Source organism: Enoplosus armatus, chromosome 11 (assembly GCF_043641665.1).
Source record: "Enoplosus armatus isolate fEnoArm2 chromosome 11, fEnoArm2.hap1, whole genome shotgun sequence".
Lineage (NCBI taxonomy): Eukaryota > Metazoa > Chordata > Actinopteri > Centrarchiformes > Enoplosidae > Enoplosus > Enoplosus armatus.
Window position 1 is genome coordinate 9,915,647 of NC_092190.1, and position 18,199 is coordinate 9,933,845.

The window sequence follows — 18,199 nt, forward strand, 5'->3', positions numbered from 1 at the left end:
AAGGCATGACTGGCTGTTCTGGACAGGACGAGGGATCTGAACAGGGCATCTCAGGGGGGAGGAAGTAGAGAGAGGGACGGTCTCTGTTCCTTTATGAGCATTTGAGTCCTGGTTCCACTTCTCCAGCTCTCTCCTAACACCTACACATCCCTTCTTTCTCTCTCTCCTCTCCCTCTGTTATTCTCTTTTATCCTCTCTGTCTGTGCTTCGGTCCGCCTCATGTGTTGCACTTGCGCATGCTGGATCGCAGCATCAGAGTACACTCATGAGGGACTTCTGGGTTTTCAATCATGCGTTGCCATAGCCGCCGTTCCTCCCCGTATGAGTCCATCCAGTCTACTTCGTTCCCGTAGCTTTGGCCTTCAGGGAAGAGGAGAAAAAACACAAACATTTGTTTTACTTTGTTAGAGCCACTAGAGAGCCCTGAGGACATAACACTCTCTCAACACTTGAGTTTTGGATATTAGATGAAGTGATATCTGCAGTTACCTTTATAATTCTAAATAACCTTTTTGTGTTGTGCAAGACATAGATCCAGAACACTGCTCATACATTTTGACATGTTACTACAAAAACAGGTAGACATTTTCGATTTAACGTCAAACTATTCCTTTAAACATAAAAATTGAAATATCCTATCCAATTCCAATTTTTTATCATCTGTATGGCAGAATAGTTCAGGGTTTTGTCGAGCCATTTCATGGAAAATAACCAAGCATTGTAGTGTGTACAATACAATGCAATACAAAATACAACTTTGAATATTTTTCAATCTGCCAACCTCAATAGCCAGAGGAAGAATATCAGCTCTCAACTGTGCAACTAAAGATCTGTGGCTTCCAGATAAGTGAGACGCAACTTATGATTCAGGACTTTTGTTTTCTGTGTATATATATGTCCTTATAATTTATAATTTTACAAGATATTTTTAAGCCATGTTTCTTTGAATTTGAATAAAGGCTTACATTTATGGAGTAAGCATCACAGCAGAAATGATTCCTGTAGATATACAGAATCAGCTCTTTAGCACACAGAGAACTGTGAGAAAAAAAAAGTCTTGTCTCACTGTCCAACCTTACACTCACCTGTGCCAGCTCCGAGCCTGACTCCTCCCAGGAAGACATTGCTGGCCAGGGCTTCTTTGTCCCACACAGTGAGCTCCAGGCAGACGTTGTTGAGGTCTCCCGGCTGCAGTCCGCAGTAGGTGAAGGTATGGTTCCACTGCGGGTTCACAGTGCGTCGCTCCACCACTGTCTTGTGCTTGGTTGACTTGTTGCTGTCAGGGAGGAGGTATCTGGGGGAAAGAATACAGCTGGTATGTTACAAGGGAGCCAAGGGTCCACAAAGAGAAGCAAAACGTCTACAAAGACACACAGAATGACCACAAAGACACAAAACGACTACAAAGAGACACAAACCAACTACATAGAGAAGCAAAACTACCTTAAAGACACACAAAGTGGCCACAAAGAGGAGCAAGACTACCATAAAGAGACAAAAACCAGCTACAAAGAGAAGCAAAATGACCACAAAGACACACAAAACATCTACAAAGAGACATAAAATGACAACATAGTCTCTTTCAGTCTGGGTGTCTTGCTCCTGCAGTATGTCAGGGGGGTGGGGGGCCTTCTACATGTCTGTGTTGAGGGGTCTGTTGTCTTGTCATGTGTCTTATCATGTCTCATGTAATCGTGTCATGTTGTCTTATCATGGCTGTAGGCTATTTACAGGTACAAGTTCATTATTGCCAAGAATCGTGGCTTTAAAAGTGAGTCTTAACACATTTTTACTCATTTTATGAATGTGGCCTCCTTCTTTAAAACTGTGCCTCAGTCTGGCCCCCATTCAAAAGTTTCTAATCTGACTCTAAATGAGTGTCTCACCCTTTCACAAAAGGATCAGAAGTGCCTCCAGACTTGACAGCAGTTAGATTTTTGGCTCCTTTGACCAGCAGCTCAACCATGCCCCCTTTAGGCAGAGTGAAGCTGCTCGTCTTCTTGCTTTTCAGGAACCCTTTCTTCACTGAGGGGCGAGGGAAGCAGACAGACAGAAAAAATAAACTAACTCAAAAGTTCAGGTTTATTGAAGTAATACTGAAGAAACAAAACGTGCTTTACACATGAGGAAAACTTGTGCACACTGACATAAATATGCACATTGTGTGTAAACAGCCAAGCATATACGCTCAGGACATGTACTTATGATAACAAGCATGTGTGTGCTTTAAAAAAAAAAAGAAAGAAATAACATACATAACTATAAGTTGGGAAAACTTAATTTAACTCTGTAAACAAGCAGCCTTCCTCTGGTGGGTCACTCATTATTACAGACTCATGCTGTGAAGACAATCATTACAGTCAAACCCGCAAACATTTATTCTAAATTCTAGTAGAGACCCAAAAGTTTCCAAATGTATATCAAATATGTCATGGAAATAAATATAAAACGACATCTAGAATATTTCCATTTGATGGAGTGGTGCAGCCATAAAAACATGGAGTCTTGGGTTTAATTATTTCCCTCAGTGTAAACATCCCATAACTTCAATAAAGAGCTGAAACAAGCTGATACAGAATATACTGAACATGACAGTGTGGAATAAGATGATTTGAACAAGCTACTCAAGGGAAAACAAACATCAAACTCTATCTGTCAAAATGTAGATATTTTGTTGTTAAGGCAATTATTCCACCTCTTTAAAACAACATGAGTTAGAGCATGATGTATAATATAATGTGTAATAGTCATGACAGTTATGAATGTACCTTGTACTTGGTCCAGAGGCAGCGTGAGGTTCTTCTCTGCAGGTATGTACTTCAACACGACAGTCAGTTCTCCTTTATACTGCATTGTGGAGTCGATATTGTTCTCCAGCTACACAAACGTCATTCACATCATTGATCATTGTTTGCGCTGTATAACGTAGAAGAAGAAGACAACATGCTTGATTCTGGCTCCTACCTTGGGCTGCAGAGCGTACCAGTCCTCTATTTGGGAATCAAACTCCCAGGAGTCAAAGGTCAGCTCCACCTCTCCCAGGAAGCTGTTGTGTCCAAAGCGGTCGTGGTGCCACACCGAGACCTGCAGGGTTCGAGTCTCCAGCTGCGAGTGGCTGATCACGTACTACACAACAAGAAAAGCACAAGCTTAATGGTAAACGTTTTCAAATTGGCAGCTTGAGTTCATATAAGAACCTTATTGAGTTTTTCAGCCACTGACCCTCAGATTCTCATTGAAAACGGGGTTAATGGTGTTGGCCTTGATGCTCGTCTTCCTCTTGCTCTGTCGTGACGTATCTGGCAACAGGTAAGTCTTCACATACCTGCCATGAAGAGCAGACAGTGACTCAGTCCGGCTCCATAGGAGGAGATGGATTCTATTTGTTCTTGTTTATACCAACAACATAAAATATCAGCTGCTCCTGATTTATTAGATGAAAAAGTTGATATTAATTTAATCTCTGTGTGTTCAAAACAGAGGTAACTATATTGTCATACAGTTTGACAGTGACAACAGCAAGCATAACTCTTTTTTTTTTTTACACCTTTTGTCTTGTGTATTTAACGTGTAGAAACAGAAAATTAGACATTGTATTTTAATGAGCAGTTGAGTTATTATATTTTAAAGTAACCCTTTATAAATGTTTTATAAGCTGTGACTAATGGATGGTGTTGATCTATCTATTAACAACTTATTAGCATTTACCACTGCAGACTTAATGCAGTGGTAAAAACTATTTCTGTTGTCTTATCAGGCATTGAGAAGTATGTGACCCGTCATTAATGGTAACATTTACAACTGCATACTTGATGGCTTATTAGAAATGACCTTTAATTAATTCCTTTATTAATAGTTTGACTATTGTTACTGACTCACCAGTAACAGAGATTTTTCCCAACGTGGCAACCAAAGCATTGTCATTATTGTTAAAAAAAAAAGAAAAAAGAATGAATATTTAAAAGATTGGAACTTTAATGCTTAACTTTTAAGTCAACGTGGACAAGATATCCTAAAAGTGCGTCTGAGCTTGAGTGTCAACAGATCCGTCTCCATGACAACTGAACAAACTCCAGCTGTTAATGTCGTTGCTGACATGCAATATGTTTAAAGCTCCAGAAAAAGCAAATCCAGTAAGTGGGATTGTTTTTGTATTGTCCAAGGTCGAGAATAAACTTCAATAGACATTTAACTTGTAGTCCAACACCAGCAGGGTACACATCTTAAAGTACCGACCTCATAGTGGAGTTCAAAATCCATTTGACTCTTGGATGCATTAGCTTGATAACTAAGAGACAATTGTTGGAGTTGTTGGAAGGTGTATTTTTTCTCTTTTTTCTTTAGATGCTGTTTCCCTCTGCTTTCTGTTCCCGTGCTAAGCTAGGCTAAACACATCCTGGACCACTCTCACTCCTCAACTCACAGAAGATTAAACTGACATTCTCATCTAACTCCCGGTTAAGACAGCGAATGGTGAGTGTTTCCCAACATTTTGGAGTATCTAAGCACTTATTATCTGGGTATCTGTGTGTGTTTGTGTTTGCACTCTTACGCGTCCGTGCGTTGCCTCCTCTCATCTCCGGTTGCCAGGTTGTGACACTCTTTCACCAGGACGTTGAGAGCACCGGTTTTGTAGCTGTAGCTGATCTTCAGCAGGATCTCGCCGCTCACTCTGGCGTTGCCATAGTCACCGGTCTCACTGTACATGCTCATCATGCTGTTTATGCTACTCTGTTAGGCAAAGACAGGAGATAGAGAGGGAGATATGAGAGGAGGAGAAGGTCAAAGGAAGAAGGAGACAGACAGCACCACATGATGTATAAAGCATAAAAGAGAGAGGAGGGAGGATCAAGAAAACAACAACAACATCATCTAAAGTATTGCAGAAATATGGTAGAAACAGTCGCAGCCCTTTGTGAACCTGGAATAAAATATATGGCAATATATCATAATGTTATTGCTCATGCCATTTAAAACTTCACATTGCTACAACTGCACTCCCACAAGGTTGTATACTGTAGACCATGCTGGGGACATAGGGGAGATGAGGGCACTCTAGTCTAGAGGAGATATGAACAGGGCCTCCATGATACAGAGGTTTACATTCGACCAAATCCAACAATTCTAGGTGAAAATTCACTATCATATTTTGCATGTTGTCACAGGTTTGTAGTTTGTATTATGTCTAAAATTAATTAGTATTATCTGCGTTTACTGGGTTTAGAAAGTAATAATGACAAGATGGATGCACCTGGAGCGCCTCCTCTTCAGGAGTGAGTGACAGAGTTTGGAAAACTTACTGCATGGGAAAGGATGTGGTGTGTCATTCAGGACGTGTAGTAGAGCAGAAAACTATTTCCCTTGAGGGAGACTAAGTGAAAAGATGAGGTGGAACCGCATTAGTGACACTGATTTCCATTTGGGATTTATGCTTTTATAGTTTTTATATAAAGTTTTTCTAGTTTGGCATATTTTGGTCGACCCCGGTTGTTTCTGTGTGTAGGTCGGGTGGGAAGGAGACATTGGAGAAGCTGTGGATTTCAGAATAGGCTGTATATTTTGTCCTCTCATTACCACTTGTTATGTTGCAAAATAAAAACTGCAAGTAGGACTGCGACTAATGATTATGCCTTATTGATCAACATGACAATTATATTCTTGATTAAGACATTAATGTTCTGGTCTCTGTCACAGTTTTAAATGTGCTTATTTTGTCTGACAGTCTAAAATCCAAAAGATATCCAATTTACTATCACATAAGACAAATAAAAGCAGCAACAAGTGAGAGTCGGGAACCACAAAATGTTTGTTTGAAAATGACTTGCCGGTGCCGATTCATTTTCTGTTGATTAACTATAATCTCCGAATCCTTTCAACTCTAATTGCAAGTCATAAAAAAATTAAACACAAACAACAAAGACATCTCGGTCAAATAAGAGGCAGATTAGGTAAAAGGAACATGGAATAAAAGTATATAATCAGAAGAATAAACAGGAACAAAAACCAAAAAGGCAAAATAAAGTAAAAACCCCAGTGGTTTTATTATTACCAGTAACTTCCACAAAGTTACCTTTACATTGACTGTCGAACAGTGAGTGTATTGACCTGTGTGGCGACACCTCCTGTGTTTCACAGATTGCCAAATTAAAAAGTAAAAAGTCTCACACGAGAGCTTGAAGTCCACATTTTGCCTCCTCATATTGTGTACCTGCAAAACCTATTTCATAAACAAAAGACTCCAAATCATTATGAACGCAGCAGGTCATTTTGTATGGAACATTTCTTGGGAAGCAGGCAAACATGACTGCTGAAGCTTTGGACAGGATGTAACTGGTTTAATCCACTGATAATAACATTGCTGTCTGGTGAGCGCTGAAGTAAAGAAGCCAGAATTGAGCCACACTGTGCTTCCTCTACTGGAAAGTCTTCCTCACTTACTGTATATCCTGCAGGGAGCCTGTGTGATACATGACTAGTTTAATATGAGGAGCTTAGACTTCATGGGAGTAGACATTAAAAAAATATTAAGAAAAGCACAAACACACACTGATCATTCAGGAAAAAACAGTAAACATTATATATCAAATGTAATATTCATGCTCTGGTGCTTTTCTGCTGCACCTTACTGTTCTGGTGGTGGATATAATGCATGCACAAACGTGGAAGAGGAGACTTACAGTCTCAGCATCCGAGTCAGGGACATTGAGGTACCCCCACCTTCTCTCTGAGCCGGGAGTGGAAGACTAGCAGCCGATTCGTTTAAGAGATAGAGGGAGAGATAAACGGGGGAAAGGAAAGAGGGAAAAAGAGGAGAAGGAGAGAGATCTGAGCACTTTGATGTGTTAGTGATAGAGGCAGACCCCGAGCACAGACCCCCGGCCCCCGAGGAGGAGCTGCAGAAACCGATGTCTACAGCAGCACGGCCAGAAACCACATTGCACACGGTTACCATGGTGATTATCAGATGAAACCACAGAGATTACAACTCATCTGGAATCGTCTGTGAAATCAACACTGGACACACACACACACACACACACACACACACACACAGGGCAACAGTCAGAAAGAGGAAGAGGAGCAGTTCCTCCATGATGTTTACTGTCGATGAAATCATTACATATATATTTATAATTTTAAATGTTTTCTGATTGTTTTAGCCACACCAGTGGTGTTGCCCGAGGGATGATAGAGATTGAAATATCTCAGCATGTATTGGATGGATTGCCATGAAATTTTGTACAGACATTGATGTTCCCCACAGGATGAATCCTAATGATTCCTTAACTTTTCATCTCGCGCCACATGCAGGTTGACATTTGTGGTTTTGATTGTAATGTCTCAACAACTACTGGATGGATTGCTATGAAATGTGCTACAGACATTCATGTCCCCCTCCCTGTCACAGCTTTGGTGATCCCTTAACTTTTCACCTTGTGCCATCATCAGGTCACATTTCTAATTTGTCCAGTGCTTTTTACTTTAATTTTACTTTTACTTATTTTGTCCATTCCATTTAATCAATTTATCAATGAGGGTAGGCTAAATAACAGAAACACCCCTCTTTATAAACCAATACAATTCAACAACACCTCACACTACATCTTCCAAAATGAACACCTCCATACACAGAACAAGAACTGAACATTATAACCTTCATGAAGGCAGCATTTATATAAGACTGCATTAGTTTGAACAAGTTGTACCTAATAAACTGGCAAATGAGTGCATATTTGTTGCTCATTCTGATTCATCATCAAAATTGAATTAATAGAATAGAAATTAAGATTGAAAAACACAATGTAACCGCTAATGGAAATTTCGCGATTAAATAAATGGCACTAACACTACTTCAGTAGTGCTTTCATTATCCACCCAATGCCCTCCATGAAGTGAATCATGTAACAGTGGACAGACACAACTATCTGCATAATGTCTCTCATCACCTCCTTCCACTTCCATTCATACAGCCAGCAGCAGCTCAGTGACGGCCGTTGTTGTCATTTATGAGACGACGTGATAAATGTCAGACAGGCAGGACGTCTGTCTCGCCTGTTTACCTATGCAGCTCTCAAATTACACCGACACACAGACACACAGAAAAATGAACACGGTATGAGTCACCAAATAAGCCAATTATTTAGGCCATTTGAATAAAAGGATTTTCTGCCACACTAAATACTTAATAGTTGGTCGTGAAGGTGTCCAGAGGAAAATAACATGTGTGACTAGGTTCACTTTGCAAACATGGTAAACATGGAAAATCAAATAAAGTAAAAAACAATATCAATTATGTGTAATAAATCAAATTTAACCAAGCAGATAGTTTTATGTGCCCACTATATATCCCTCATTGGTGCCTCCGCCCAAATACAATAGATTCCAATTCAATGTACGGTGTTGAGGGCATTGAAAAATCACATTTCAACGTAAAGTACAAATGTGTTTCTGCAGCATGTTTTTCACATTCACGAAATTAACCCTTAACATTATCATACTACAAAGTCAAGATAGTTTATGTAAATGCAGCAGGCTTCCTAAGCGTGCAGTGGAAGGTGTTCGTGACACAAGATGTCCCCCGGCCCCAAAGCTCTCACCATGTTTACACAGTCAACAATAGAACATACACACCTGACTCATGCGTCAGGTGATGGTGATTAAGTAATGTGTGTATACACAGTGTGCATGTACATGTTTGTACTGCGCAGTATGCATACAGGACTTCCCAGAATCTGTTTTTGATCTTGTTGCGTTTGTGCAAGCTTTAACATGGGTGTTACCGTTGACACTGCGTTGCTGAAGCGTCGGCTGGCAGTCTTGCTGTGGGCCGACATCAGGGCATCGATGTCTTCCTCCGCATCCTCATCAGAAAACTCCTGCAGATGACAGAATTCAGATTTAATCAAAAGGGAGATGGCATCTGGGAGGCTGGCCAAAGCGTCTTTGAACGTAGCACGGTTTTCCACACCACAGCTCTGTGTGGGTGGATGCAGCCAGCTTCCATAAATTCAATCAGACAGAGTCAGGACAGAGTATGGTAATTTGTTTACACGTTTTCCACGCACAAAATCACAATGTCATTGGGTTTACCATAAACTTGGGACCATGAATGGATGAGTAAAAAAAAAAAAAATCATGTGTGTGTCTGAATGCCTGCATTTCCGTGAATCGCTTTGAATGCAAATGATCACTCAGTAAGCACAGAGACAAAGCAGCCCTATACTGACCACCAGATCCTCCACCTGTTTCCAGCCTACAGCTGTTTAGATGTTGTCATGCTCTTTGAAGTGAGCTCTGAAGCGAAATTAACATTCAGCCCCACGTCTGAGGCACCACGTTGGGTTCATCGGCCCACAGATCCTGAGCTCGATATGGACGCATTATAGTAGATGTATGGATTTAAAAAGGGCACTGAAAAATCAAACAGGCTGTGTGAATTTCATGCTCAAAGTGTTTTGCTGTGATTGAAGTCTGTGGTGAATTTGTTGCAGAAATCTAACATGTGATCAGTGTGCGGGGATCCAGCTGAAGGAGGATAAAGGGACAGGCTGATGCCGCTTACTGTTTCGTTGAGCCCAGGGACTGAACGGCTTCTGAGACTGAAGGCGTCGTCACTGGGTTCAGAACCAGGAGCTGAGAGGTCCATCTCTGAGCGACTGTGATCTGGTGCAGGGAGGGAGGAGAGGGAGATGCAGAGGAGGAGTGAGAAAAAAAAAAAGAAGTAGTTTCAAAGATGCTGTTTGAAGGGAGTGAGGGGCCAGAAGGCAAACACAGACACAACAAAAGCAGACAGTGTAAGAGAGTAGAAACGAATGATTATTACCATGTGTGCAAATTTCCAAACTCCATATAATAGTAATAATAACAAACCAAATTTATTTTGCACCTAATGTGCAAGAAATGCAGCTAAAAGTGCTTTACATTAAGAGTAAACTGAGAGTAAATAGAAAGAAAACATTTCAGACCTTCATATCAGTCAAGATCCTAATGATCTCATAAAATTAAACATAAAATAAAATAAATACATACAGGTACAATTAAAATCCCTTAAAATATAATTCATTTGCACCTGAAAACGTTTCAGCCAATTAACGTAATGATCAGACATACATAGATTATGCCAATTAGACAACTGGCAAACTAAAACTTCTAACAGTTACCTGTTTAACCAGCGTTTTAATATTGTCCAGTTAGCTAACATGACTACCATTCTTAACTGTCTTAGCTCAGAAGATAATAATCAGTTAGCTTTAGTGGTTGTTAGCTAAATTAGCATTATGATTAACTGATATCTATTATTTATTAGTAACAAATTAATTTGACGAATTGATGGTGTCCAATGAAATGAGCTGGCGTTGCTATCCCGATCTGATGGAGCCAAAACAGAGAATAGATATTCGATATACATTCATCTGCCCCTTAAAAGCTACCTAATTAAGGGTTTTTAATATGAAGGAGTTTTTAAGGGGTTTAGTTTTTAAGAACCCTTTAAAAACACCTTAAATTGATAATTAAACGATGGTGTACCCCTTAAATTGCACTTTTTAGCTAAGGGCTTTTCAAATTAAAGTGTTTTTGCCTTTTGAAATTAATGGACAAATTAAGGGATATCTAGCTACCATACCAAACCCCTTAATCTAAGATTAGTTAGTTGGAAATGCTAATGATTGCAGTTAAAGCAGGTAAACAAATAAGATGTCCCCGCTGTGGGATGAATAAAGTCTAAGTCTAGTCTAACACATAGGTAATCCATTCCTGACCCTTTTGCTCTTGTGATTTTGGTTTTTAAAAAGGTTTAAAAAGACTGTTTGTGTAAATGAGATGTTTTGTGTAAACAGATGAGATGCTAATTACTAAGCCTTACTAAGCTGGAAGGCATTTGAACCTGAGATAGCCAGCATAGCTGCTGTCCTCGCTTCCAGTCTTTACAATGAGAGAAAATACTGAAGCATTCATTTAAACATGTAAAATACATACAAAGGCAAAAAAGAGAAAGAGTTGAGTTAGATTTTGAAATTAAAAAATAAGCAGGCAAAACTGGGTCTAAAACTGCAGGGGGCAGCTTTAGTCTTTGACTGAGATTTTGAAACAGTGAGTCTAAGGATCTGAGGACTCCTCCTGGGACAAACTGTATCTTTGGAACACATCAACCATATAAAAGCCAATAAATAAGATTATATAAAAGTACTAGGATCTTAAAAATCTATCCTTACAACTGCAAATACAATGCTTCAAAACAAAATGGTAACATCTTCAGTATATATATCGTATATAATACTGAATATTTGGTTTCTGTGGGAGTGGAGATCCTACGACACTCACTCGGCAGCTCTTTTCCAGCTAACAACACTAATCAGAGCCTTTTTAAAATCTTGACACACTTCTTAGCAGCTGTTACTGGTGAAGATAAAGGGTCTGACACAGACAGAGAGACAAAGTGGAGGAGATTATACTTAAGAAAGAAAGAGGAGAGTTCAACACATAAAGGAGAACAGTGACTGGGGTGTAAGTGTAATTTTGGCAGACGTGACATCTGCTCCCGACAGAAGGAGAATAAGTTTTGTCCTTTTTACGAGGTACTTAACAGGGTTGGAGAGCAGCTGCGTGTTTCTGCACAGCCCTGGTTAGACTGTGTAACATCAGCTTTGATTCAGTATGATACTGCTGCCTCTAACACATCTTGAAACTGTGACTCAGATATCGAACCGTTTTGTGTGTGAAGCTGTGAGATAACAGCAGGAGTCACGTCGCTTCAAAAAAACAAGACAAAGCAAAGCGAGAGGTGTGGGTTGGAGCGAGATACCTGATGAAACAGAGGCCCTGGACACAGAAATGGTCGGGGCGCCTGAGTTCGTCCTGTGATGGTTGGCAGCTTTTTTCTCAGACGCACTGTCGCTGGAGTGTAAACTGGCAACGCTCTCCGCTCCGTCAGGCTGTGTGGCAAACACACACCCAAGCTGTTAAAATAACAACTGAATCTGGATAGTTTACCCTAGTGTGTTGCTGTGTGTGTGTTTTGTGTTTGTGTGTATCAGTTGCTGACCCTGACCCTCCGGTTGTCGCTGGAAGTGGAGGATCTGTCCGGAGTTTGGGAGCGCAGGTTGTTGGGTACCGTGGGCATCCCCGAGGACTCCAAGGCCATCGCGCCGCCCCTGAAAACCAGGAAGAAACTAGTTCAACAACAAGTATTTAACACCCCTGGCATTCCCTTCATCCTTCGTCATGAAATAACATTACTTGAAGTCTTGCATAGTTGTGTAACACTTGTGGGAAACAACCTGCCTGAGGCTCTTTAGCTGCATAGATAAGATTTACTCAAGACGCTTCAGTGTGACTGAGCTTTTAAAAACTGTCATTGCCATCTCACTTGATTCTTCTTTAATGAATGTTTCCTTTCTAGTCAAATGTTTTCAAAACAGTTATGAAGCCTTGATGCCTGAAAGTGTTCACTTTTCAAACAGATATAATCCAGTTTTAAATAAATGTCTAATCTAAAAACATTTTTTTAGAGCTCAAAACAGCTTCCAAAACTGCGATAACTCTTATGGAGCGATAATATGATTGATATCAAGTGGTTTCCCAAAGCCCAAGGTGACGTCATCAAATGTCTTGTTTTGTCCACAACACAAAGATATTCAGTTTAGTGTCATAGAGGACTAAAGAAACCAGAAAATATTCACATTTGAGAAGCTGAAATAAGAGAATTTGGACATTTTTTCTTAAAACGGTTATCAAAATAGTTGGCGATTAATTTAACAGTTGACAACTAATCGATTAATCGACTAGTCGTTGCAGCTCTATACAGTACATAGCTCAGTCTATTGGTAGTGTGGATGGGCACCTGTTTGAACGTGGACTCGGAGCAGAGCGAGCACTTCGTACACTTTGAGCATCTCCATCAGAAGCAGATTTGACGCTGGCGCTGTCGACTCCGTTCTCCGGCTTCAAGGTGGGTCGGCTGCCTTTTTTATCCATCTTCATCCTTCTACACACACACACACAGTCTGTTATCTACTGTATATTGGAGAAAATCAGTCCAGTATTGCAGAGTCATTACACTGTGTCTCTCTGCCCCCTCTTATCAAAATCATCTCAGTCACTCAACTCTACAATTTGCATCCTGCAGAGGAAATGCACTTTAGTTAGGGATGAACAACCCTGGTACATTATTACATAGCAATTATTTTGATTAATCATTTCCACTAAGTAGGTTAGCAGGATATAAAAAAAACGTCCTGATAGATTTTAGTGAAATCTCTTGGAAATTGAGGCCCTGAGCCATGGTGCAGGTACAGACTGTATGGTTTTCTACAGACATTCATGTTCCCAACAGGAAGAATCCTACGGACTTTGGTGACTTTTCCTCTAGGGTTGATGTTTTTTTAGTGAGATGTTTTGACAACTATTGGATGGATTGCCTGAAATTTGGTACAGATACCAGATTTTGCTTAGAGGGTGAACTGATCTCTAACTTTTCATATAGCGCCACCAGCAGGTCAAAGTTATTATTTCCAAAATTGACCAAATACCTGCAAAGCTAATGACATTCCTATCAGCCTCAGCTAGACTTTGATCCAGATGTGAATTTTGATCCAGATTCATATGCAGATTTAAAATATGAACCCTTTCCCTCTGACTGCTTCCTCGTTATGAAATAGTGGACAAAATGCAGGAACACCATTTTTAATATCAAACATTGCTGCAAATAAGACATGTGTTCAATAAAAATGTTTAATATCTTAATAAATTGTTTTCATTTTCCTTAATAATAAGTTATTTAATTTATTAATGAGAAAGTCTTCAGCAGCCACCACTCTGATGAAGAAATCGCAGCTTGTTGTGATTTTGAAGGTAAAGAAGTTCATTTTTTGCCCTCATATCTATCACAGCTGGTTTGATTTTTGTCTACATGGCTTCTTTGTCTGAATCACTGTGATGCTTTCAGGAACCATTAGCGTGCAGCCAAGATGAGGAGTGATGCAATTACTGCTGTGTTGCTTTACTAAAAGTGTTTCAAAATGCATTCAGGGTCTCTGAAAAATCAAACAAGCATCCACTTGATCTTTTCTGACGCATCTGTGCTGAGGTGAGTCCTCAACACACTGCAAGAGTTCCTTCAAATTTTATCCTGTTTTATAAAAGTAAACCCTGTTAAATTCAGACGTATACGTATGTGGTTGGATGAACATGGATTGTTTTGTATTTCCACTACTTACCCTTTCCTCCTTACACCGTCCACAGCGTTGAGTATTGCACCTCTGTTGGATCTTGGGGTGTCGGGTCTCTCTGATTCAGAAGGGGCTGACAGGTTTTCTGTAGACTTTCTGTCTGTGGCTTTTGATCAAAAACATCAAGAAGCCATTAATAAAATCAACGTCTATCCTTCACAACTTCACCACCAAAACATACTATTTCCACTGAATCATTACGGTGTGGATGACAGTTTTACAGTTTTCAGGACATTGGTGGTGAAACTCACTGGGCGGGCTACTCATGATTGTCTGTTTGATCACGTCACTGCTCGGCACTCCCTGCTCAAAGCGCTTGGACCGCTCCTCCAGGAACCACTCTCCTGTTACCACCTTCAGCTCCCTGCAAACACACCGTCCACCATTTACTGGGAATTCAAAGCTTCAACACACAACCAGTGTTTTTTAAAAGGAAAAATCCACCTAAACTCTTATCTATATCATCAATCAGTAAGTTATTTTGTTATGACCGAGTGCCTGCAGGGTTCATAGTAAATGTAAGACCTTTTAATATCAATTTAATATAATAATATTTCATTTAATATCTGTTTTACAGTCATACCGGCCAGAGTATGAAAGATATCAATGAAAACCAGTTGGGATGATAAGGCGTAGAATTATTTACCATTATTGTCAGCTGTATATAACAATAATTCCTAATAATATCATTAATTAATCATTACATGATGAGGACATGGATAGGCAGCAGAAAATGGATGGATGAATAAATGGATTAACACATTTTCAAAATATTTAATTTCTTTGAGGTCCACATATGAATTTAACATAAAATCAGAGGTCTGAAACAAGAGTGCTGGGGATTTTTCAGCCAGTGAAATCACAAATAAAAACATAACTAACATTACTTCCTACTGCAGGCTAGAAACCTTCAAAACCTGCAGATACCCTGGATAAAGAGTGATTGGTGAACCACGTTTCCTCCTTCTGCTTTGTCTACTTGAGTTTCAGTTGGTGATTTTCTGCATGTGAACTTTAGCTGTGGGTTACATGTGTAGGTGGAGGGAGCATATACTGTAAAAACTTCTAGAGAGAGTTGAGAAAGGTTATACTTCTTTCACGTATTCAAAAACAACATGTTGTGGCCACGGTGTAATTATTCAGACTATCTCTGCTATCGATTTTTTATTGTGTGAATGTTGAGTGTACAAAGTGATTGTAGAAGAAGAAGAAGAACCCACTGCTAATTGATTCTGAAGAACAGACACCAATCCTGATGTTTACCAGTAATGATTTGGTTAGTTCCTAATAACAGAACTGTAAATATTTCACATCACTTCTTTGTCTGGAATATATAAACCAGTGGTCCCCAAACAGGGGTGTCTTGAGGATGCCTGTCCTCCAAGGCTCCCCAGATCAGTCTTTCACCATACAAAAACAAGTTGACAATTAACTAAAGTGTTTTAAAACGTATCAAAATGGAAGAAATCAATGTATCTAAAACTGCTTTAAAATGCAGCAATACAGCAACTAAAGCTTGAGACAAACCTGAAAGCTGAAAGCTGAAACCTACAAAGACTGGACAAACCACACATAAAGAAAGTTTCCACAAACTTGCACAGATTTTTTAGTCTGGAAGGAGCAGAAATATTATGATTGAGTAAATTCACTAGACAACACAATGGACAACTGGTCAGTAACAACTGGCAATAGACAACGCCACAAATCCAGCGAGAACGCCAGCTGTTCTGTGTTCTGTGTGTTCTTCTACCAAAACAAACATGGACGGCAACCAGCAGCATGCACTGTTTATATGCAGTGACATTTGAGCTGAAAAGGCCAAAAAAGGAGGAAAAAGGCGCAGAGTTTGGGTGACATCCTGGATGTAGAGATGTGTAGGACTGCATAGTATACAGAGGGAACTGGAGGTGAGTGAACTTTCTGAAACAAAGCTAACTTCAGGTAAAAAAAATAAGCTGTTTATTTACCTGCATGCTTTCCATATGCACATCAGTCAGAAATAGCGATTGTCAGAGCAGCAATGGAAAGATTTGTCATTGTAAACAGAGCTCAAAGGAAAGATTACACATCCCTCAACACAGTCTGAGATAAACAAAAGAAGTAAAATTAGATTGTACGGTGAATATGACTGGGCTTACATCCTTTCACAGAGAGGGGAAGCTGGCTGTCTCACACTCGAGTGCCTCACTTGCAGAAAAAATTGTCAAATGCCGCAATAGTGCAACGTCATCTCAATACAAAACAAACCTTAATATACATATTTTTACTATGAAGAACAAAATCTATAAAGGGGTGCCATAGTTTAAAAAAGTTTGGGAACTCATAGCAGGAAAAGCACAGGTGATGGCTCAGCTCCATCAAGTGCCAAGACAGTGAGCCAGAAAGTACCAGCTCACCTAAACGGGATGCAGTCGTTTTTACTGTTATGTTCCTGCTATGACAAGCCATGCTATATGTGCTATGAAAAAGGTTTTTAGTGCTTTAGTGTTTGGGTTTGGGTGGGTTATTCTTTTAAGCCTTGTAGAAGATCACAGCACTGACACACCTGAGGCACTCACAGACAAATGAAGACAGATGTGTCATTAACCATCCAATCCAAACCATCTGGACTCCATTCCTGTTTTGGTCCCTTCAGGCATCACACTTACGAGATCTTGGCACAAACGTTGCACCTCCACTGGCGTGTGCTGGGAGCTTTAACGCGGCAGTCACTGCAAATGCGCAGCTGACACTCCTCGCAGAGATCTCCGCGGTCGAAGATCAGGCCCAAAGCCTTCATGCAGCGAGCGCACTGTCGCTCTCCCAGCTCCTGGGGCCGACGGGAGCCTTTTCGTTTGATCTCCAGCAGCTCGTTCTTCAGCTTACTGTTGGAGGAGAAGATCAAGAGATGTTAAGAAAACTGAGAGTTGAGAAAACATGAGTTCAAATGGTGATACAGAAGTCCTCACCGTATCCTCTTCTCCTCCCGTTTCCTCAATTTCTCATCTTTCTGCAGCACCTTCAGGATCATATCTCTTTCATGTTCCAGCAGAAAGGAGAGGTTCAGATCCTCCCCGTCCTGCTCCATTGGTCCCTCAGTCTACACTCGGCCAATGAAATCAGCCAAGCAAAGACGTTGCATGGAGGAAGTCAGAAAGAACTACATTGTGCTGCAAAGTGCTCCTCTTTCTGTAATGTTCTGCTAACGATCGGGTTGTTGATCTTTTAGTGCTGGCATAGTCTGAACTTCCCTCCAGCGTTTCCTCCTCAAATCTTCTGTTTCTTGGGGAAGCTGACAAGAGGTTACCACTCTCAGGAAACCTAGATGAAGTCAAACAAACACAAGGGAAAGTCGGTAAAATATAGCTGACATTAATAACTTAAATAATACTTACAAATACCAATAAATGGGTTGACAGTTAAAGTCCTGGTTAATGAGCCAGTGTAAAAAGCATTAATCAAAATAAGACAATGATTTTCAGGATTACAAGGGGAAGCACAAGCAATTGGTAGACATTTGACAGATCACAGCAGCTTAACAGCCTCCCAATTAGGCTCCAAGCCTGACATTCAGAGCACAACACTGACATTTCTCAGCTTCTATTAGCAAAGCTCCATCTTTCCCTGAAATTCACGACAAGACTAATTATCTGCACACCTGCATGCCAATGCACACAGCTACACAACATTAATTTGGCAGACGCTTTTATAGAAAGAGACTGACTTTTTAGACATGTGAGTGGCATGGCTCTAGGGATGGAAATGTCAGCCTGTCCACCACTTTGGTCCAGACTGAAATATCTCAACAACTGTTGGATGGATTCCCATTTATATTCATGGTGCCCAGGCGATGAAGCCTATAGACTTTGGTCATCCCCTGACTTTTTCTCCAGTGCCACCATGAAGTTGACGTTTGTGGTTTTTATCAAAATATCAAACAACTATTAGATGGATTGGCATGAAATTTAGTGCAGATATTTATGGTCACCCCG

General features: G+C 40.2%; 1 protein-coding gene across 1 annotated transcript; it reads right to left on the reverse strand.

The window, feature by feature from the left end:
• Nucleotides 1-217: 217 nt before the first annotated feature.
• Nucleotides 218-17,295, reverse strand: sytl5 (synaptotagmin-like 5). The gene is made up of 17 exons (XM_070914904.1): nt 17,177-17,295; nt 16,877-17,092; nt 14,480-14,592; nt 14,217-14,334; nt 12,842-12,985; nt 12,044-12,152; nt 11,804-11,933; nt 9,563-9,663; nt 8,781-8,876; nt 6,678-6,743; nt 4,553-4,731; nt 3,223-3,325; nt 2,965-3,126; nt 2,769-2,877; nt 1,887-2,025; nt 1,086-1,294; nt 218-360 (listed from the first exon to the last, which is right to left on the reverse strand). The coding sequence occupies exons 1-17, from the start codon at nt 17,293-17,295 to the stop codon at nt 218-220; spliced, it is 2,256 nt and encodes a 751-aa protein (XP_070771005.1).
• Between the last annotated feature and the right edge of the window lie 904 nt (nt 17,296-18,199).